This window comes from Anthonomus grandis, chromosome 8 (genome assembly GCF_022605725.1).
Source record: "Anthonomus grandis grandis chromosome 8, icAntGran1.3, whole genome shotgun sequence".
NCBI classification, from domain to species: Eukaryota; Metazoa; Arthropoda; class Insecta; order Coleoptera; family Curculionidae; genus Anthonomus; species Anthonomus grandis.
The window spans coordinates 26,053,891-26,078,426 of NC_065553.1; the positions used below are offsets into that span (position 1 = coordinate 26,053,891).

General features: G+C 32.8%; 2 protein-coding genes across 2 annotated transcripts in view; one reads left to right on the forward strand and one right to left on the reverse strand.

The window, feature by feature from the left end:
• Window positions 1-4,471: 4,471 nt before the first annotated feature.
• LOC126739430 (solute carrier family 66 member 3) lies at window positions 4,472-7,906 on the reverse strand. The gene is made up of 4 exons (XM_050445116.1): window positions 7,440-7,906; window positions 7,122-7,344; window positions 4,968-5,088; window positions 4,472-4,898 (listed from the first exon to the last, which is right to left on the reverse strand). Exons 1-4 carry the CDS (start codon window positions 7,607-7,609, stop codon window positions 4,747-4,749), a joined length of 666 nt encoding a protein of 221 aa, XP_050301073.1. The 5' UTR covers window positions 7,610-7,906; the 3' UTR covers window positions 4,472-4,746.
• Window positions 7,907-17,302: 9,396 nt separating this feature from the next.
• LOC126739394 (nuclear pore complex protein Nup153) overlaps window positions 17,303-24,536 on the forward strand; it is an 84,578-nt gene continuing 77,344 nt past the window's right edge. Inside the window, exons 1-3 of the mRNA XM_050445059.1 lie at window positions 17,303-17,528; window positions 18,045-18,402; window positions 24,247-24,456. Coding sequence (XP_050301016.1) covers window positions 17,469-17,528; window positions 18,045-18,402; window positions 24,247-24,456 — 628 coding nt within the window. The 5' untranslated portion in view covers window positions 17,303-17,468. The remainder of the gene's footprint in view (window positions 17,529-18,044; window positions 18,403-24,246; window positions 24,457-24,536) is intronic.

Here is a 24,536-nt window from a genome sequence, read left to right on the forward strand (position 1 = left end):
TTAACAAGATGGACTAGAAATGGAAGAATATATGGACAGCAGTGGAGCAGCATCGACAAGCCTATACCATCTGTCCCAAAGGCCTCAGATTTCATTGAGAATAAAGTAGATTTAACTTCTTCAAGCGTTGCTAGCTGAAACTCGAAGTTTCCTACCCCTTCCTTAATATTTAGTAGATAATAAGACAACGTTTCTGGATTAGGCGCGTTGGAAGATGCAGCATTTATAAAAAAGGTATTTATGATTTCAAGGTCACCCAAGTGGTGACAGGAATGGTGTTTTGAGGCTTGCAATGTATGTTCAGCTGACGTAGTACCTTCCAGTTATTTTTGGAGCCACCCTTTTGTAAAGTGTTATTGAGATAGCACTGCTTCTCTATTTCAACAGCCGCTATCACTTGGTTCCGAAGTTGGCGATAGTGTTCCCAATTTAATTCAGTTTTTTGTCTTTTGTACTTGGACAAGGCCCCATTTCTAAGATAAATAAGATGTTTGATATTATCTATGATCCAAGGACTCCTTCCTTTAGTAATTCTGGCCGTTTTAAATGACGCATGTATATTAAAAAGATTAAGTATACAATCATTAAACCTATCAACTTTATCATTAATATCTTCCATATAAAATATGTCATCTAATCGAGAATTTAATAAATCTTGGTAAAAATTATCATATATAAAATGTTTAAAATCCCTGTAAGTTAATAAGAAGGGTGGAGGTTTGAAAATCATAAGACGTACTTTACATAAAGCGACAAAATGATCTGATACCTGAAAATTTGAATCAACACTACTATTCTGTATAAAATTTATGTTTGAGCATGTAATCAAATCTAAGAGGGAGCCGTTTCCAGCTAAGCCAGGCCGAGTGAACTCATTGATAATTTGACTTAAGCTGTATACCTGAAGTAGAGAAAGAAACCTTTGCGTATGGATAGATTCCAAGTTATTTACATTTATATTAAAATTGCCAAGACAGAGGAGATTGTCACACGACAAAAGATATCTACAAATGTTAGTTTCAAACTCAGTCATAAAATCATTTATATTAGTAAGACCCGGGGGCCTATAGAAAACGCCTATGGTGCTTAAAACACGCTTAGTTTTAAACTGTATCCATATTTGCTCAGAAAAATTGCAGTCAAAATCATTTAAAATAGAATATTTTATGGTATCTCTCACATAGACTACAATTCCGCCTCCTCTACCTATGGTACGGTCGCGCCTAACCAAGCGAAAACCTTCAATTTGTAACATCTCATCATCAATAAAGCCCGAGAGCCAAGATTCTGTGACGGCAAAAATGTCAAACTTATTTAGTAGGATGTAGTCTTTGATAAGCTGAAATTTAGGAATTAAAGATCTAACGTTTATATGACCAATATTTGCATTAGTAATATTAAGGTTATTACGGTTTAAAGCCATCGAACCTTAATTCAAAAAAACACAAAAATTCAAATAAACACAAATAGAAATAAACAATAGCTGCAAAAAAAATATCTACATTTTTAAGTTATCTACTTGAGCAGCAGTGATGATACTGATCATCTTTTTCATCAGCCTTCCTTTTTTCTTACAAGAATGCTATCGTTTTTACACCATACAAATTTGTAGCCAAATTCCTCAAGTTCCCGTGCTTTAGGAAACAGATCGCCTGTGTGTTTAGGCAGGTCAGGATTTATATAAATTTTTGTTTTTATTTCGGACTGAATATTACAGATGTTTGTGTCTAATGATGATACTAATTTCCGTTTTTTCCAAAATTTCGTTTCTTAATGCAAGGTTTTCGAAGGATACAATTATTGGCATTTTAATGGATTTATCACTAGGAGGAGCCTTTAAAACAAAATCATTTTCAGATATAGTTACATTTAAACTTTTAAAAGTTTTTAAAACGTTATGCTTACATTGCTGGTTGGCCTTTATGCCTACGATAAATAAATTTTTGCTCTTCTCCTCCATGGCTCTGGGATTACCGAATTTGACATGTGTCAGCTCTCTCTTTAGATCTGACACTCTGGCTTTTAATAGGTCATGTTCCTTCTTTGGCTCTTTGTTATCATTTGAAAGTGTCTCAACTGTTTTCTGAAGCTTTTCCATCAGGGAACTATTAAAAGACACTGAGTTTTTCAGCTCTTCAAACATTCCCTTTACCGCCCTCATGATGTCAAGGTTAGATGGATTTTGTAGGTTAAACAGGTCTTCAAAGCCGAGTGCATTAGTATGTACCTCCGGGATTTTATATAGCGTGCTTCTTCTGTTTGTCACAGTGCTGTTTCTTCTTATATTCGACGAAAGATCAGCAGCTAAGCAATCAACACATGCCCATTTTTTAATTTGTCTGACGCAGTTCATAGGCGGAGAACTCAGCTGCACTAAGTCCAGAGCAGTCTTTGTGGAACCATCTGGAAGTCCGGAACTGCTCCACGTCTCAAAGTCCAAACTGGGATCGCTTATTACGTAGGTAATATCAACTCAAAAAAACCTTACCAGTTGACTGCGTAGGTCGTAAACTAAAGCTGAGACTTAGTAAAACTCACCCAGTTACAAGAAAAACTAACAAAATTAAGCAAAACACTTGGAGAGCAGCTTAATACGTCTTGTGCATGCGACTCATATTATGAGATTCTGTCGTCCACGTATCTCCTATATACAGTTAGAAAGGTACCAAACCTACCATTGACAATCCTTTTCTCCAAATCATTCATAAAAATCTCACTCAGAAGAGGAGAGAGGCAAGATCCCATTGCTAGTCCAATAACTTGTTATTAAGAACGAAAAAATTCTGATCAAGTACTACTTGAGAAATGCTAAAAGATTATCAACAATAAGTCTGTCCAGCGTTGACTTAACCAAAAGATCTCTGACCAAATCAAGGCAATCACCAGGAGGGCTATTAGAAGTTGAAGCGAAACTGACCAAGGAGAGGCTGGAAAGTTAAACAACCGTCTTTCAGGCGAAAGTGTTCGCCATTCTAGAGGAAGTAAAAAGAGGAGCTGAAACGATTATTAGAATTTACTCGGATAACTCATAGGCTGCCTTAAAGGCTACCCAAGCCCACAGAACCAGTTCCAAACTGGTGTTCCGAACAAGTTCAATAAAAAATGTTCGAATAAGTTGGGTTCGGGTACGATCTTTCCAGCGGAAAGATGGTACAATCTTTCCATCCCAAGGAAAGCGAAGGTAGCCTGGCAGTTTTCTCGGTCCAATAGAAACTATTTTGGACTTTACTGCTCATTGTAGGCTCAACCAGCACCTGCATCTCTTAGATGTGATTTTAGCCCGCTATGCTCTAGCTGCAACATGGCCAAGAAGACCTCTCACATTTCGTAGGGGAATGCGATAGATAGGCTGAGCTGTGGAGTGAATATATCTTTACACCTTCGCGCCACGTTTTTACTTAATCAAAAGTTAAGGTAAAAAAAAAACACCATCAGGTACCATGACACTTTTAGAACTTCTCCCACAGATGTCACCTACAGTGCTTGTCAACAACAGAAGGTAAACAAATAAAAATAAAAAATTGAAAGCAATAAAACAAAAAAATTTCCTTTTATACCCTCTTTATTCCTTTTATACCTATAAAATTTCATTTTATACCCCCTGGTGATGGACACCACTGTGTCCGAAACATGTAGGGAATTTTAAGCTAACTAAATGTTTAATAAATAAGTGGAGGGAGACTGGAGGATTTTCATTTTACTTTAACCTACGACTCCACTGCAAGTATGGACTATTTCTTCACTATTAATCAAAAGTGTTTGAGAAGGCTGCTTGGCTTTTGCTAATGCTTTTTGTGCCATTATCAACGAACGTTGTTAATCACCTGCATTTTGTTTTGTTTGCTAATTCTTATTTCTATGTTTTGAAAATATTTTAACTCTGTTGCAGATGTTACATGAAGTATGCTTTGAGATTTTTTAAAAATGACCTTCTCAAAAATGAAATATATAACAAAACTGGTTCCTAGTGAATGTTTGGTTGTTGGTGGATACACCAACAGCTACACCTCGGTCATGAAATAAGACTAACGAGAGACAATCCCATCTGTGAATTGAAGAGAAGAATAACACTTTTATGAGCTGCCTATGGAAGACTGAATGATGTATTTAATTTAAAAACGGAAAGTTTAGTGATAACTACCGTAACAGCCAGGAAGCTAAGCTGATGGAAAGATATATATTAGTATTATGGTATTAAGGAAGTCAAACGTTTTGTAATAGTAATATTTGTATTATATGTAATGGCGCGACATTGTAAGAATTAAGCTTTTTGGGCTATAATGATAATAAATGTGTATTACTAGGGGCAGTAATGCTATCTACAGGTTGTAGACAAGCTTTTAAACATTAGAATTATTTATTGTACATTTTTGTAATACTGTAGAAAAGAAATAAATATTCTTAGTCTTTATGGAAGAATTATTTTAGCAGAGATGTGTAGGGTCATTTTCCAAAATCATATACCATACTAGGATTTATATATTATATTAAGAACCATAACAAAAAACACAACAAAATGGCACTTTTAACAATCACCATTTAAAAAATATAAATTTGGCAACAATTTATATGCACTACATGTTAAAACATTCCAAACCTCCTAAAAACTGTAATAATGGTAACTATTATTTGGCTTCATAATTCATCTTTAAACATTGTCAAGTACTAAATGAGCTAATTTCTAATCTTCCAAAATATTTTAGACAGTTTTAAAATAATGTAAGAGAGAGCAAACCATATTTTAATTCACTGTTGTTTTTTCAGACTTTCAAGTTTGCTTGGTGGATCCTTATAGAATATAGCAGCCACCATAACTGAAGTACTCAAGAAAGTGTTAATAATAAAATTGAGCAATAGGGTAAGGTCTGCTGATTCCACTGTTATGGTAAAGACCCTAGCTGCAAGAAGAGAGTTTATCAGTTTAGTAAGGTCAATATTAAAGTAAGAATACTGCAAAAGTTACTTACTAAAATTGGTAAATGCTGAAATAAACCATGTAAGGATGCTAACAGATTGTGCATTGCCTGTCTTTAAAATTTCCACGAGCTGAACTACTTTTGAGCTTGCTCCAATGGGTGTACAAAGAGGCTAAAACATTTCAATTGGAATGAATTTTAGTGCCTAGTATTTAATATCATAAACTAGTAAAACTTTTGAGTATTTAGGTATGTCTTAAAATGGAAAATTTTATAGAATATACAGTAGTGGTCAAAAAAATATTTTTATTTGAATATTTCTAATAATATATTGTGCTACATTGTTTTCATTTTTAAAACATATGTCATCAGTAATAAAAAAATAAATATACATTATTCTTTACCAGTTTAATTTGTAATTATAAATAAATAATTTATTTCTTACAGGTTTTATAGTGGACAAAAAAATAAGAGTATTTTTCAAAAATGGCCATAAAAAATTATAATTACAAAGTACCACAAAACACATGAGAGCATTAGATAAGCTAGTCAGTACTTGGTAGAATAACCTTTATTCTTGAGGATGCCTGCGCATCTTCGTGGCATCGAATCGATCATCTTTTGACATGTTTCAACTAGGATGGAATACCAAGCTTCCTGAACTTCCTTGCATAAATCTTGTTTATTAGTTGTTGTTTTCAAGCTACTCAGTTTTTCAGCTCTTTCCAAAGGTTTTCAATAGGGTTAAGGTCAGGCAATTGTGATGGCCATTGCAGAACCGAAACCCTCTTTTGTGTAAACCATTGTATAACAATCCGTGCCTTATGTTTAGGGTCGTTATCTTATTGATACACCCACTTTACAGGCGTGTTTTCTTCGGCATAAGGTAGCTATGACTCTATCCAAGATATCCAAATAAATTTCTTTTGTCATGTTCTCTTTAATTCAAAATATGAGGCTTACTCTATTGTAGGAAAAACAGCCCCACAGTTTGATATTTCCATCTCTGTGTTTAACTGTGCCTATTATGTTTCTAGGATTATATTCTTCATTCTTTCTCCTTCTAACGAATAATCCTCCATATGATCCAAATAAGTTGATCATCGTCTCAAAACTAAAAAGAGTATTGCACCAATTTCTTTAAAAATTTTCCTTGAAATTATTCTTAATAAATGCCAATCTTTGTTTTATATTCTTTTTGCTTAGAAATGGGACTTCTCTGGCCACTTAACCATATAATTTTTGGTCTTGAAACCGTCTTTTTATCTTCGTAATATGTAGGCTTAAGTTTCATTTTATAGAGGTAGATGTGGAAAAAAAGGGTTGTTTACTGATTTCACGTACAATAAGTTTATCAGTCTGCCGTGTGGTTTTTCTTGGACGGCCTCGATTTTCAGGAACATTTTCTGTTATTTTGTGTTTTTAAAACTCTGGACATTTCATCTTTTAAGCACATTTGCAATAAATGCATAGGATTTATTTTGACTCCTCAATTGCAAAATTAGACACCTTTCTTCAGAGCTACAACGCTTTGCACAACCCATATTTACCAATGCAATGCAACAATCTTGTTGAAATTAACTGTATTTATGGAAAATAACACAAACAAATCTTTTATCTGAACAGAGACCAAATAGTTACAATATAGAAATACTCTTATTTTTTGTCCACAAGACTTTTAAACAATAATGATAAAAACTTGCTTTTAAACGATAAGGCATTCTTGGTTTATGTATAAATTTTACCAAGTAAACAGGTCAAATGCTGGAAGAAAATGAGTAGTATTTTATTTGCAAATTCCAACATATAGGAAAGCTAATTCAGTTTGATTTGAAATTTGATATACACTCTTATTTTATTAATTTTTTAGCTCTTTATCTAGAACATGCAGGGATGCTAATCAAATGCCAATAGAACAAGATTGTTTAAATCTTTGATGTAGTTGAAAAATTGCAACATTTTTAAAAAGGGTTCCTATTAACTGTAAATGGTTAGGTATTTATAAATATTTATTATTATGCATTGTTAATAAATTTATAATTTAGTTTCTTTTGTTGTAGTACTGTTACAGTACTAGTATTAATTTATATTATATTAAATTTCAATACTAAACCAAAAATCTGTATACAGGTACATAGAATTGAAGTAGTTTAAAATTTGTCTTACTTATGGTATTGTATTGGGACCTCTTAATAAGATTCTTACCACTAAAAATGCTAAAAGCCCTTTAGGAACCACACCAAGTATCAAACCACCTGCAATAGAAAAGTAGACCCCCGAACCAAAGAGAGCATAAAAGTTGAGGTAGTTTTTATATTTTAAAACAAGGAATATTAAAATTAATTCCTGTATCCATATTATAGGGTATTCCAGGTAAGAAAGAAGTGAATAGCCGCTTCTGTAGTTGTAAGACATCATAATAGTATAGCTGTAAAAGATTAGAAGAGGAGGTAAGAAAAAAGCTAGGCAATATATTTGAGTTTCAAGGCAAGGAAATTAAGTCTTAGATACTTCTTGTCCTACCTAGTGAGTTCCATTAATAATCCAATCAAATTAATGCCTCTAGCAGTTTTCATTTGTAGAAGTTTTAAAATTTGGGGCACCTTTAAGATAAAACATATCGAAATGGTAATGATACTCAAGAAGTCTGCGAATAGCTGGATATAATTCGTTCTTTCAGTGGCAAAAGCCATGATTGAACAGCCTCGCTGGGCAAAGGACACAGATAAAGTAAATTATCACATTCTTGGGTTAGATAATCGCGCTACAATCGTCATTATAACATGAAATACCCGTTTTTTTCACAAGGAATCTAACCTTAACCTGAATGGATGCATTTTATGTTGTCAATCTGAAATTAATTAAAGCTATTAGTCATATACTTTATCGGCTTTGCTATCATTTGTCTATACAATAAATTGCATAAATTACTATAATAAACAGAAAATAATTTCTTTTAATATTTTTTAAACCTCTATTGACATTGATAGGAACATTGACAAGTATGACAACATGGTTGACAAATATGACAGCACGATGCGGAGCAGAAGCCAATGAGGCGCAGTTGCCGTTTCGATGACAAAGGTTGGATCTACATGTAAAGGTTGTCTACGTTTCGTCGTAAGAAACTCGTAGGTCACCAATTCCTAGGTCTCTTATACTGTCTAAATAGTTTACCATATTCTACATGGTATGAAGTCGATATAAACAGTTATATTCAAATTCAAATAGTTTATTGTCCAACAGGAAAATTCCCAATTACAAGACAATCGAAATAATTAAAATTAAAACAGTACAAGTTATAAGCACCTTAAATAAGTAGTACAAAAAAAATAATATAAGATCCAATATAGAGTGATAACAAAATTTAAAATTTAAAACAATATCATAATTGTAAGAATATAAGACACACCAACCAAATGATAAAAACCACAGAAAAATAATCAGGTGTCATTCAAATTAAGAAAAAAATTTTAAAAAAAGGATGTGTTCCTCCATCCTTTTTTTAAAAACATATTCAGTGCTGCTAAAGATGTCGACATCTATGGCATTCATCTGATTATACCATGTACAAGCACGGCACAGTGGAACTTTGCTGGACAGATTTGTTAAGTTAAGAGAGGGATAAAATATATGGTGCCTCCTTGTATTGGCAGAAGGAACAAATAGAGGTAGCCTCTCTAAGAGCTCAGAACAATCAATTTTATTATTGCAAAGTTTATATAAAAATATCTGACTAGAGAGAATAGTATTTTGCTTTAGTGACAAATAGTTGAATCTATTCAGCAGGTACTCCTGTTCCACACCTCTTACTGGATATACTCCATCCAACTTAACAGAAAGTAACTTTAAGAATCTGCGCTGTACATACTCCAGTCTGTTAACATGAACATCATAGATGGGGAACCACAACATAGAGCCATACATAAATTTAGACTTTACTAATGAATTGTACAATACAGTCAAGCTGGATATATTCTTAAATTGAGAAGTGGACCTTACTATAAACCCGAGGGATTTTAAGGCTGAACCAGTGACCTGTGCTACATGCTGGTTGAATGTGAGCCTCTTATCTACTTCAATGCCCAAATCCTTCACTGAAGAACAGTCTAGCAACTGAGAATCACTCAATATTTTTTACATTTGTCACAGTTTAGGGGTAGTTTATTTCTTTCACGCCATTCAAAGACCCTATTCATGTCCTCTTGCAGCTTCAGGCAGTCCAGCATAGTACGAATGATACGAAACAACTTCAGATCATCAGCGAATAAAAGACAGAAACTCTCCATACAATCAACTAAATCATTAATAAATAGATCGAACAGCATTGGGGCGAGGTTACTGCCTTGGGGCGCACCACTCGAAGCCACGTAATACTCAGACCCAAAACCATTAAATTCAACATACTAAAGCCTGCCAGTCAGATATGAGATGAAGAAATCCACCAGACAAGGATGAAATCCAGCCAAAGCCAGCTTCCGTGCCAGCAAACCGTGATCCAGCCGATCAAAAGCCTTCGAAAAGTCTGTGTACAGCACATCCAACTGGCTTTTCTGATTTATTGCTAGATATGCTGTTTCCAAGAAACAAGCCATATTAGTGACAGTAGATCTTTTCTGAAAGAAACCATGCTGCTTTTCTGTAATTATGTGCTTAATTTGAGGAGACAATTTATCGTGCACACATATCTCAAAGGCCTTCGAAAAATTAGAGAGAATTGACACCGGTCTGTAGTTCTCTATTCTGCCATGGTCGCCACTCTTAAACACTGGACATATTTTAGCCTTTTTCTTCCGGAAATGTATTGGTCTTGAGTGATAAGTTGAAGATTTGTAAGAGTGGTACATCGAGGGCCGATGCACAGTCACGCAAAAGAAATGAAGGTATTTGGTCAGGACCCGCAGTTTCTTTGTTTTTTAACTTCTGTAAAGCTTTTCTTACATCTGCCTCAACAAAAGATTGAACCAAAATGTTGTCTGAACCATATGTATCAGATTCTTTGGGCTGAGCAATAGAGGACTCAACATAAACACTCCTGAAAAAATCAGAAAAAGCATTTACAATAATTTAGGACCCACAACAGTGGTATCTTTATAGTTCATAGAACTTGGAATGCGAGAGTTGTTTCGTTTAAGGTGAATGAACGTCCAGAATTGCTTTGGATCACTCCGAACAGCTGACTCAGTCCTGGATATATACTCGTGATAAGCAAGATCCATTTTTGTTTTTACTACCCTCCTAGCAGCTCTAAAATCCTCATAAGCAGCAGAGCACCGTGTATGAAGCCATCTCCTATGTAGCCTAGACTTTAATTTTAATAATTTCCTAATTTCATGAGTGTACCACACAGGATATGAGTATTTACTATTAGAGGGTCGAAAACGAGGAACAGCTAGACAAAAAATTTCATGGATTTTGTCATAAAAGGTTTTAACTGCCTCATTAACATCTGACTGGGTGCGTATAAAAGTCCAATCCACATCAGAGATAAGCTGGTAAAGATAGGGAAAATTAGCCCTCCGAAAATTATACTTAGGACTCTCATTGTTGGAGGGGAAATCTGTAACACTCTCGAATTTGATAAGATTCAACGAGATATTAATAGCAGGGTGATATGCATCCTCAGTGACAAGGGGTTGGTCGTCCCTATCCACAGAACACTGGAAGTTGGAGAGAACTAGATCAAGCAAATTATTGTTGCAGTTAAGGGCATTGTTAAGTTGAGAGAGATTCAAAAACGCCATAAAATCCCGTAGGCCACCAAGTTTAGTGTTACAATCATAAACATTATAATCAAAGAGAGACAAGTAATTTTCTAAAGGCGAGTTTGGTGGTATATATATAACAAAAATATAAACACTTGTCTTGTTTACAGACACCCTGCCCACAATATCCATAGATGGTAGTATGACCTCCAAGTCCTTCAAATCAACCCTGACAGATGCCAAGTCATGTCTAACAGCAACAAGAACTCCACCTCCTCTTTTGACTCCAAGAGCCTCGAGATTTCGGTCCTTACGATACACTAAATAGTTATTTTCAAAAAGTTCCCGATCCCGTACACCATCGTGAATCCAAGTCTCAGAGACACATATAAGTTGATAATCACACATCGTTGTCATCGTTGATGACACAGTGGGATTGGAATTCGTCTCAATACCGCAGTTCACAACAGTCTTCTCCAGTTCATGCTCCAAAGAAGTAACTCTTTTAGTAAGCAGTTCATTATTTACCTTTAAGAGATCATTCTTCTCCTACACCTCCTTTAAAAGCATTTTTAAATATGTAATTTCAACCTCGAGAGCTCTGTTGGTTATTAATGAGTTGTCTTTAGTTGTGTTACCACTTTGACTACAAGTGGGATCACCTTTTTTTCCATTTACTTGCTCAACAATGGATTCTTTGCATTCGGGACACCAAAGAAGGGTAGCACGATTTTGAAGCAGAATTTATCTTATTTCAGTTGTTGTTTTCACACCGCAGCAATTTCTACATGTTGGTTTACAGCACATATCACATTTACATCCAAATAATTGCTGTTTGTCTTCCCGAGCCACGCAACAGACACCACAAACATAGCATTTCATTTGTTCACTAGACATCTTTCAGGTTAGAAATTAAAAAACATGCAAAAATTTTTATGCTAGAAGTGACTACTAATGTTAACTCCAATTACACCACTGAACTGGATATAAACCAGTAAAATAAGCACAGATTTAGTATTTGATATGATTAATAGACAACAAAAAATCAATTAGTAAAAAAATCACATGTGCTCAAAACAACAACAACATAACCTCTTTATTGTTTCCAATAGCTATTAATAAATTGCAAAAAAATTACAAAAAAAATATATTGGTAAAAAACATATAAAATAAATTAACTATTGTTTATTATTTATTGTCAATAATTTAATAATATATATATATATATATATATATATAAACATAATATGAAAATTATTAAAAAGCAACTAACAAAAATCAATTACCTTATTTAATAGAATCCACTGCTAGTGAACATCATGTAGACCGACTAGTATAAATGAAATGGGAATTAAGTTATTACTTAATGAACTATATTAAATAAAGAAGAGCCCCTACATTTACCAAGAATCTCTGGTATATGGTAGCAAATCCACAGCAACACAATTAAAGCTTTTACACATTGCCGTTTTAACAAAAACGGCATAATTCTAAAGAATATTAGATCTTGGCTGACTAAGAGCAAAACATAGCTTATATTATGTGGAAAGATAGTTGTGCTAGAAGAAATGTTCTATCTATTTTGTTATTAATAAGGTTCTACAAAAAACTGTTAAGCTTTTTAGGTGTAACCAATAACCAAAGATTTAACACCAAAGAACAGCACGATCAACACTCATATCATCACATTAACGCGTAAATTGCATCCTCGCGTTAGGCCAAATACTTAGGAAATACTCTCTGAACTTCCTCTAAAGGACTAGCATGACATTGATGAGTCCAAACAATAGAATTATATTCAAGTCTCGATCTAATAAAACTATAAAAGAGAAGTTTAATTGCTGAAAGATCATTAAATAGGTGGCAGTTTCTTTTCACAAAACCTAACATTGATTGAATTCAGTTGGGCTTTTTGCTTAAGTGAAATATCATCAGTTGTCTTAGTTCTATGATACGATACAACACACCATTTTGTAAACCAGTCTCTTACAGTCCTCAAAAAAAAAATTCCATAAAAGTTTCAAATCGACACGGACGACTCATAATAATTCTAAAAATAGTAAAAAAAAGTTCCTATAAGAATAGGGCAGAAAATGCATAATAAGGGATTTAGGGGCACTAAAAGGGTGAATTTAATAAATGATTTAAAAAAATAAATAAATTTTGGCCCTAAATCAAATGGTGATACTGAAAAATTATTTGAAAAATCGGTATAGTTTTTGCAAGGGTAAAGGGTTGTTTCATGAAGGTTTTTTTTTTGCATTGTCGGTTCATTTTTTGAAAACTACATCCCTTTTCCTACAAGAAAGGTACTTTTGTTGCACATAGTCCACAGCGATGATTTTCGAGAAAATGGAAGGCAAAGAGTTTACTCTGATGGTTTGCTAATTGGTTAATCAACATAAACTTATGCAAATTATGGAGTTTGAAAAATAACCAAGTAGTTATTAAATAGGTAAATGAAAAAATAAGATTTCATGATTTTTACAACATCTTATTGCTTTAAAAAACCATTTTTAAACCAATTAGCAAAATTCCTTATTAAAATAATGCATTTCTTAACTCATTTATAGTAAACTAGCTGAATGCCCGCGGCGTTGCTCGCGTGAAAATAAAAGAAAAGTCGAAGAAGGCCTCCAATAATAGTAAATGCAACCCACAATACACAAAAATAAAATCCGAAGCTTCGCCTCATTGATAGTACATGCAACCGACAATTGCCACGCCGTTTTTCTTGAGGTCAAGGGGCGCGATTAATATAATATAATTATTATTAAACCAAGACACAAATATTCTTAAAAATGATTCGTTAGATGAAGAGCGAGCGCTAAGACTGAGTCGAGTCACCTCTCGGGTATCAGTCTCGCATGGACCCGCCTTGTTGTTATGTCTACCAAAATATAAATAATACAGAGGCACTTTTTCAATCGTATCTATTAATCAGTTTAATGCCGCTATGCGATATTTATCATATCGCTAACACACCTTATCGGTGGAATTTCAAAAAGTTCGTTCGTATCCGGGGCCTACTTTATAAAAAAACATTGTTGCAGTTAATTTTTTTTTCTTTAGTTGATGCCTGCGACTCGTTAGTGCGGGCAGTCTCCGTTCAAACTCCGAAGCCACGCCCCCTTAGTTCTCGAGGTCACGGGTAACAATTTTCCTATTTTTTACCCCTTATTGGTGGAATTTCGAAAAATCCGTTCTTATCCGATGCCTACATTATAAAAGGAACCCGTTGGCAAAATTTCACGTTTCTAGCTATTGTAGTTTGGGCTCTGCGATGATGAGTCAGTCAGTCAGGACAAACTCTTTTATATATATATATATCTATATATACATCTATATATATATATATATATAGATGTTCAAAGTGACCACCATTCATTTTAATGCAGATCTGCTCTTCTTCTCCACAATCTGCGTATCTTGTAGAATATCCCTGGTGTCGTACGTTGAACAGTCAATAATGCGTTGCCGTAGTTGCTCTTCAGTATTAATTGGCACTGAGTATATCAAAGTTTTCGAGGGGCCCGAGAAGTGGAAATCTACTGGATTAAAATCTGGTGATCTTGCTGGCCAAGCCTGTGGACCACGCGTCCTCACCGCTAGCGGAAAATAAGCTGGTACACCCTCATGCATAAAATACATGATCTGCCTCTGTGATCTCCAAAAGTGATCATATATTAGAAAATTAAGGTAACTTTGACCACTTAGCCTAAAATGTTTATTATTATAAGAAGTAATGCCTTTTCGAGTAAATATTTGAAGGGTATAAAATTAACCTCAGAGAGGGTACAAAAAATGGTCGAAAAAGCCTATCGCCAATAATTTCCGCCCAAACGTTAACTGAGAATCGAATTTGGTGTCGAGTTTCCACAACAATATAAGGATATTTATCGGACCAGTGATGTGTATTATGGTTATTGAACATTCCATTTTTTGTAAACCCAGCTTCATCGAAAATAAAGTGATAAAACCACATTCCTTCAATAAATCAAATAAGTACTTATTTAATAAGGTTAGGTATTTGGTTTATTTAATTTTTTAAAGCTATAAAGTGCTTTAAAAAATTAAATTTTAATTTTTGAATCAATAATTAACTACTTGATTATTTTTGAAACTCCATAAGTTCATGTTTATTAACCAGTTAACAACCCATCAGCGCAAACTCTTTACCTTCAATTTTCTCGAAAACCATCGCTCTGGGCGATGTGTAACAAGAGCAGCATGATATACATTCTCGTATACTAGAAGTTCGTTGATTCTTATGATGTTAGTGTTGAAGTAAGAAAACACTAGATCTAAGAAGCAATTAAGCGAGTTGGGGATATTATTATATTGCCTTAGATTAAATAAATCACAAAAATTTAAAAGATTTTGGTGTTTAACACTAGGTCGGGAATTAGTACCACTTGAGGAAATGTTAAAATCTTCCAAGATGATAATATTCTTATTAAATAAAGATGTCTCAAGTGAAAAAAACGACTCAAGGAAGGCATAGGTAGATAGTTCATAGATAAACCGCGTACAGTAGGTTTTTATAGTTTATTCTATATCTCTGATCTAAACGTAGTTCTATAGACAGAGCTCTCAACAAGGTTGTATTTAATTTATAATCACATATCGCAGCAAATATGATTTTAGTTACAACTTAAATAAACCCTTTACAGAAGTACTTGATTTTAAAGAACCACATATAAAAAAACTTTCATATAAAATAAATAATAAGTTTTTTTACATTTCAAAAACAATCATGTAACAGTGTTAAACACTTGTAATATATATTCACCAAGTTTCAACAACCGAATATTTACATGTCTTTTAATTTTTTTAATTTTGTGGAAACGCATTATAAGTATATTTTGGGCGCAGTATAACATGCTTCTCTGTACCGATAAAAATTCAATAGTAGTGGTTTGTATTGATTAATTATTTAAAAATTAAAGTATAGAACTTAAATACATCAGTTTTCAAATCTTATTGCAAATATATTCGTTGCGGCAGTCCAATTCCACTGTGTCGTCAGACTAGTACACCACAGTATCATGGGGTAAAACCAAAAAATGCCATGTATACAACCGAAAAAGTATGCAAGTGTGCAAAAGAATTCTCTAATTTTAACCTGCTGAACTCTATTCTTTAAATATGATTGTTAAACATCCTATAGGTTAACGTCTATCCAGTAATGTGATGTGGCACACAAAGGCCTTGGCTTAATCTAAAAACTCTATCATACACTTCACTCGTGCATTAAAGACCGTAACAATGTGATCGACTACACTGGAAAGTGCATCTTCAATGCTCCATCTTTATTAAAGCCATATTGCCCTGAGTTCAACAATTTATTTGTGTAGTAATAAAATCGGTCAGTTTTAAATTCATAGATTTTTCAACAGTTTTGCCTATATTATTGGTTAGTGCATGGTCTTATATATCTGAAAAATATCCCTGGAACCTGTTTTGTGCAAAGGAACAATTATTGTGTTTTTAAGTATGCCGGGAAAGATTCCTGTAGGGAAAATGAAATTAACGAGGTGTAAAAGTAATTAAATAGCGGCGGACAATTTTTATTATGTTGTTGGAAACTTCGTCGCCAATATTTGATTCACTGTTTTTTAGAGAGTGAATGATATTAATATGTTCAGATTCTATTAAAGTTCTTAAAAATAAGGTAATATTTTGGATATTTTTCGGATTTTCTATTGTACGGATATTTTGTGGTTTTTAAATTTTTGCAGCCATTATTTCTTCAATTTTCCTAAAATATCTATTAAACGGTTTGACAATTTCATCCTCTCCAAGTAGAAGTGTTCCGGTTTCTTCCAAAACTCTAGATATTATTGGTTTATAAGATATTTCATTTGTTGCTATTATATTGCACGCTTCCTTCTACGTTTACTGCTTTGATCAAAAATACTTTTGAAATTTAGAAAGTAGTTTTCTGTATTCTATAAAGGTTTGTTTAGTTATTAAGTCATTAAGGTTACTGGCAGATTTTCTTTTAAGGATCTCTCTGTCTTACAGAATTTAAGAGACCAAATGACAACCAATTCTTTATACGTCTACATTTATAGCTAATATACTTCTCTACCTTATCAATACCAACATATTTCTTTATTCTTTAATAAGTCAATTAATTCATTTGCATATATGTTGGGTTGGCTATTCTACAGCTTCTAAATAATATCTTTTTTTTTTCCAGTTTGTTTAGATATCTATTACAGGCAGTATTGTTATATTGCAAATTAATATTAAGTAAAATTGGTGAGTGGTCTGAATAACAACCATTTATAACTGCTTTTGATGTTTGATTTTATCAAGAAATTGTCAATACATTTACCATCAGCTCATCTAGCATTAATAATTTTACTTTTAAAACTACGCGCAGAGGGAATATTTAGATAATTGCAAACATTCACTGAACTATTGGCTTTTTTTAAAGTTTAGAATATCAATGTTGGTATCGCTCATATTAATGATCATATGTGAATGGTTTTATGAAACTGCCACTTGAATATTAATTTAGGAAAAAAACATTAACGTTAGCTTAATTGAACTATGTAATTGAATAATACATAAACTGCCTTAAAGAAAACCGGCAACGGCGCATTCCATATTTTACTCAACATGTATCCGAGTAAGCGGGAGTGACGGGTGACACCTGTCACAAATGTCAAACAAAATTCAAAATGGCAGCACTGGCGGTTGAGTTGAAGGCCGGCCATCTTTAATCCTCGCGTGTCGATGTGAAGTGAAAGTATCGTCGCCGAAAAAGATGTTAAATATATTTTTTAAACAATTCGCCGTAATTTCCGCGTGTTAAGTGTTTAATTAGTGATAAAACATGGACCTGAACGATAGCGAACTGAATTCGAGCCAGGACGCGGAGAACGGGAACGAAAAGGTAAAAAGGGTCCTGCGTTTTGGCATTGGCGCGTACTCACTCAGGTCTATTTATAGTTTTAAGTTTTCGGCTTTTTTGTACTTTATACCCCATTCGAACCAATTAAACCGTTAAAACTATTTATATTCAACGTTGTGGTGGTTTATTTACATTGTCCCTGACTAGAAACACGAATTTTGACAACAAGAGTATCATAACCTTGATGGGTGGCTTCAGAGCGATCCTTTGACACCTATCTTTAATCATTTTATTGCTTTTTAAAGTTTTCTTATCTTTAAAGCCTTAACTAGATATATTTCTACTAAATGAATCACCTTTGCCAGACCCTAATGTAATAAGTAAGCAGCATTCTTGTAAGGTGTTTTCACTTGTAAGGCAGCATATTTTCCTATTTGGGTCACATGCTCAGTTTCACAGCAATTATAAACTGAAATCTATACCCCTTAATAACCAAAATGCTTATTTCTGAGTTCATCCTAGACGGGCTCATCTCTTAACTACCAATTTCTTTTTTAGTCATTGGTAGGAAAACTAAGGAAGAATGTCTCAGAATTCATAAGCACCCCATTATCAAAATGGTTTAAGAAACAAAATGATTCAACACCAGTATCAACTATTAGAAGAAGACAAGAAGATTCAGATGAAGAAGAAGATTTACAGGAGCTGCAGCCACCATCAAAGCGCACCAAATTGCCCCCGACAAAGGAATCTTTGAGCCTCAATGTCAGTGAATTTCTTAGTCCCATCTCATCAGGGAATAATGTGAAGAAGCCATTGTATAGGAATTTTCCAGAGCCAGTGGCAGGACCTAGTGGATATCAGACAAGGCAAATGTTAAATAGTACTGCTCTGAGGGCTGACAATAATTTTGAAGGTACGTAATTGAATTGAACATGGTAAGACTTTACTGTCGTAAGAGATCTTCTTGAGGTGTATAGTATTGAAAAAACTTATTTATTTATTAATTATCAACAGTCCAGGGGCTAATTACAGACACCAATATACCATGGTGGTGCATCACCAAGCTGACCATTGGAAATCCCATATAAATTTGTATACTTTCAAATATTGACTCCCTTGTATATTTTACAGAAAAACTGTATTAGAGTTTTTTTAAAGGCGCAAGTTTTAAAAGTGCAAGGTTCTTATATTACTAAACTGATATACAGTTAATTGTTATCTTTAACTCTTCTATATTTTGATAATGTACATTTTTATTGTGAAAAAAAATCTACAGTCATGGTCATATAAATAGCACAGCTTGTAAAAAAACAAAGAAGACAAAAAATGAGCACTACGTAACAAAATAATACAATAACAGTCTTTTTATCTCTTTATGAGTAAAAATGTAGCAAATATTTTCTGGTATTTCCTACATATAAAAATTTAGTGCAAGTTAGATTAGCAGACCATTAATAGATAGGCAGTAAGCCATTAATAAAAATTAAGAAGAGTATGGGGCTGAGAATGGAACCCTGAGAAATGCCAATTTTTATTTCCTGCTTTGATGACTCTACACCACACAGATCCTTTGATACCTGTCAGTTAAGTAATATTCTTAAATTCAGATACTCTTTTGATTTAAATTATAGAATTTAAGCTTCAATGGTTGACACAGTCAAAAGCTTTCATGTCATTAACTTTTATATTTCTCTGTGTCATGTTCCTGTTTTTCCTGAACCAAAATTGACTCTTTCTAAATAGCCCATTTCCCTCAGAGGACTGCACCATCTGATCAGACAAACATTTTTGATATAATAGGAAGAAGAAACATTGGCCTATAGTTTCCTGCATCATCTTGAATAATGCATAAGCATAAAGGCATATGATTAAAGAACTTTCACATTAAAACCATAAATATACCTAATATTATGCCTATAATTTTTAAATAGATTTATTAAAACTGACCCCCTCACATGTAAAATTCCACCAAGATTCAAAGGATATGTATCTGACTCAGGCTTACTATTTACAATGCTGTTGGCAGCATTTAAGAAATAATCATTGAAATCATTACAAGTTAGGTTTTGAGATTTAATGTAATTTTTTTTTAAGTGTTTCAATTTCCTTTTATCCCTTGCTTCTCAGGAGTACTAGAAGATGTCACATAAGCTATATTATTATTATTTATTATTTTTATTATTTGGAGGGCCACATTTATTTACAGTAATTTTATAAAAAGAAAAATTATGTACGAACAAAAAAAAAATATATATATTATTACACTGTATCTATCTCAAATTAACGCCTAGGTGTTCATAACACACCTGTGTGCGCTGTTGTTTCAAAAAAAAGTTGGTTCTATTTTCCGAATTATAATAAACTTGCTTAACTAACCTTAAAACTATTGTGATAAATCCTGCTCTCGATTTTATATTTTTTGTCCTAGTTTTAAATGAAATATTTTTGTCCTTTTAGTCCTAAACACCTACGTCTCTCAACAATTGCATAACACTTGTTATTACATATTATATACAAGTATAAAAACTAACTATCCTACATTAGAAAACAGTGGCAAAATCTTGGTAATGGTTATGAACATACTTATTGCATTCCTTGCTAAATTTTGATTTATTTTTTAATTTTTTTAATGTGCAAGGCAGAAGATTATAGGTTTTTGGTGCTAAGTATACAAAGAATTTTAAATTTATATTTTTTAAACTGCTAGGAATGTATAAATCACCTCTAGCCCTTGATCTTGTATTATGGATATGATTTATATGGTTTCTTATGTGAGTTTTAAAATGAATATATGTACATATTGTTGTAATGTATAATGTCCTTATATTAGTTGCTTGTTCTGTAAAAAGTTGATTTGTAGGGAAAAGCCTTGATTTGTTAAAAATAGTCTTCAAGATATATTTATGGACAATAGTTAATTTATATAAAGCATTGTTATATAATGCTCCCCATACTAAAATACCATATCTTAAAATTGACTCAGTGAGTGATTTATAAATTATAATAAGTTCCTTAATATTTAGAAACGTTCTAAGTATATAAAATTTATAAATCAATTTTTTTAGTTTATTTGCCAGATAATCTGCATGTACATGCCATTTAAGATTCTGATCCACATATATCCCGAGATACTTAGTATGAGCTGTTTCCTTGATCTGATTATATCTATCAATAGAAAACTGAGAAAAATTGGGTCTATTTGCTGCAGTTAGTGAAAAGGTAATGTAGTTGGTTTTGGTGACATTTAAACTTAGCTTAAATGTTTCCAGGCAATTTTTTACTTGATTAAGGCCTTCTATGGCATACTGCTTTGTTTGATCCCAGTCTGTACCATTAAAAAGTAATGCTGTGTCGTCTGCGTATGAAATAATTTCTCCATTATTAAGTTTTGTTTTAAGGAGAGAGTTTAAGTATATTATAAACAGAACCGGGTTATTAAGCTTATCGGCCGGTAATTACTGACAACATTTTTGGGTCCTGATTTATGAATCGGAGTGACAACTGTTAATTTAAAGCTTGAAGGTATATGTCCAGTCTTATAGATTTGATTACTGATGTGAATAAGTAGCTCTAGAATTTCTATGTGTGTTTGTTTAATCAGATTAGCCGATATACCATCAAAACCTGCGGAACTTTTATTTTTCAGGTTGTTAATGGGTTTTATTAGTTCATTATGGGTAATAGGTGTCAAATATATAGATTGTGTAATAGGGTTCTCCAGGCTACGTGGGTTTTGAGGTTGTGGGATTTTTTCTGCCATCTGAATACCAATATTTGTGTAATATTGATTACAAAAGTCTGCCATTTGATGTTCATCTTGGAAGTTTTCCCCATTTTCATTTTTTATTTTAATGTGAAGTTTTTCTGTCTGTTTTTGATTCGTTGCATCTCTTATTACTTCATACATTTTCTTCATATTACCTTTATTTTTATTAATCTTATTTCTATAATAATTTCTTTTTTGAATTGATATAATTTTATTTAAATGGTTTCTATAATTTTTATATTCATTTTCTAGTTCTACATTATAATTTTTTAATAGTTTTCGTTTTAGTTTGTCCCTATGTTTGATTGAGGCTATTAAAACATTGGTAATCCATTTTTTAATTTTTCTGTATTTCTTGTAATATAAAGAGTGGCTTTCGGAGCTTTTTATATGGTTTGTATAGATTTCAAAAAAAGTGCTCATTGCTTGGTCAGGATTGTCTATTTCTTTTATTAACGTCCAGTCTTGTTCATTTAACAGTCTTTTAAGATTATGTATGTCTATTGATTTTTTATTAGATTCTGTTTTTTGGGTGACAGCTCGGAAATTTTTATCTTTAAAGGCAACATTTATCATTACTGGAAAATGATCTGTTAGACAGCTATCTAAAACAAATGATTTAAACTCTGTGGAAGAAATATTTTTACATTTTAAGAAAATGTGATCTAAATTAGTTTTGGTGTCTGGTCTTGTAATTGAATTTATATAAGATAAATAGCCCGATTGTGACATTACAGTTGAATACTTAATAACATTATTATCTTCAAGATTTAATAGATCTATATTAATGTCCCCAGTAAATATTTCTAGTTGTTGATTATTGTTATTTAAACTTAAGAATTCTTCCAAATCCTGAATAAAAAGATCTTTTGAAATAGGAGGTGGCTTATACACGGCTGTAACTCCCACAGTAATATCCTTGATATGACATACTACTCTAGCCAAAGTGACTTGAGATTTCGGCAATATTACTGTGGAGAACACCGGGTCCAATTCAGGTTTTATCAGAATTATGATTCCATCATTTTTATTGTATTTGCCTTCATTATAGATAACCCCTTATATTAAAGTCATCCTTTGAGGATACTTGAAAAGTTTCACTTAATACAATTATGTCTGTAAAGCCTAAATTAAAATTTTCTAACAATAGAATTAAATTGTTGAAATTTTTTCTTACACTTCTAATATTTACATGTACCAAATTAAAAATACTTGCATTTACATTTATTTCATTATGCAACATACTGCTATCCACCGTCTTAGTTAAGATATTGTCATCTCCATCCATTTTGTTCAGAAGGTCTTCTTGATTAATTACAACCATTATTCTCCATAGTCAATCTTTTTCTTTGTGCTTTCAAGAAAATATTTTGTTGATGGACAATTGCTATCTAGGGCTGTATGTTCAACATTGTGGTTTAAATTATATTTTCTGTTTGCTGAGATGCAGTTATAACATTTGTGTTGAACACTTTTACATGTTTTTGTTTCGTGCTCACCCGCGCAGGTTCCACATGCTGTATTATTATTACAAACATTGCTTTTGTGATTGTATCCTTGGCATTTATAACATCTTGTAAATGGAACATCGTCATACACAGCACAACGATTCCATCCAATACAGGCCATTCCTGAGCCAATAAACTTCCAGTAGGCCTCCGGTTCACACTCCAGGAAAATAATTGAGAACTTTTTTTGTTCGTTCCTTTTGATGTAAGTTACTGTAAATTCATCATTTTGCATTATCCAATGGTTTTGACGTCTTATTTTGTCTTCAATGATTTCTGGTGTTCCGTCCCCTGTGTATCCAACAATTTTAACTTGTGGCCTTTTCTTCTTCGGTATGTTAGCCTCCACTGTGTGTCCTAATTTTGTTTCAATTGCTTTTTTCAGTGATCCTATTTCCTCTTTTGTGTTGCATTTAACAATTATATTTCCATTTTTTGTGCTATTAATATTTTTCACTCCTATTTTCAGATCATTAGGATTTATTTTTTCTTGGATTAGTTTTAGTGTTTTTTCAGAGTCTAAACCACTTTTGGATTTCATAATTAATGTAGGAAATTGAGATGGTTTATTTCCCATTATTGTTTGGCCCCTTTTTGCAATATCAGAATAGGTATTTTGTTGTTTCTTGTTAATATTGATTTCTTTTCTAAGTTCAGTTACTTCACTTTTTAGGTTTACTAGTTCATTTTTCATTTCTTTCATCAAATTAAACATTTCTGGAGTTTTTCCTAAAACTTCCTTGCACTTAAAGCATAACAGCACTAAAACTCTTCTTTGCAATGGCATACATTTTATTTCCGAAGACGATAAGTTCATACATTTTTTGTGTATTTTTGCCGCACAAAGATCGCAAATATACACTTGATCATTGTCCACTACTTTATCGCAGTTATTGCATATTTCCGTACTCTGATTTCCAACCATATTTATTTGTTTAAAAATTGGAATTCACACAAGTTTTACACACATTTCTTTACCATTGTTAAGTACGCGTTTAGCATCAAGTGAGGAATTCGCCGGAATATAAGCGTCATTTGCAGTAATTTTTGATTTTACTCTAATTGTCACTTGCCGTTTGGTCCCTACTTTCAGTAAAATCCCCATATAAACTCCTGTTAGAGATTTTTTTTTAATAAAGATAAAAAAAATGAATAATAAGCATTGCATTCATAAGAAAAAAAATTTACACTCTGTATCTAGAAAACGAAGCAAGTTAGGACATACGTTTTTATAAAAAAAACTTGTCATTTTTGGCTGGTAAATACGCCCTTGAAATTTTGGCACTTAATTTTGATTCACCGGGAATAACAAAACCAACCAACCAATGCTCTGTATACAAATTACATTTAGATTTTTAAATGCCTTACATCTTTATGTGGTTCATCCTCTTTTATTTCATATTATGGTTCAGTTTATTTGTGATATTGTATAACAAAAACGCCCTAAATAATAGGTTCAAATGAAAACCTAAATTATTTTCAGAACATCTTCCACATAGCAATCAAAGGAATTCTACTACTGTAGGCCCTATTGAGTCAACTCACAAGGACCAAAACTCAGACAGTGAGGAGTCTACCAGTGGATACTCATCAGGGAGATTAGGTAGCAGGGAAATAGTGAGTCAGGAAAGCTCAAAACAGACCTCACCAACAGACAACCGACAGAAAACAAGATCACTGTTCCAGAGTACCAGTAAGTTTGAATTTTGACCAAAAAAAATTAAAATCAATTAAATCAATAAAAGTAGAGTCTAATGAAAATTTCCCTGATGT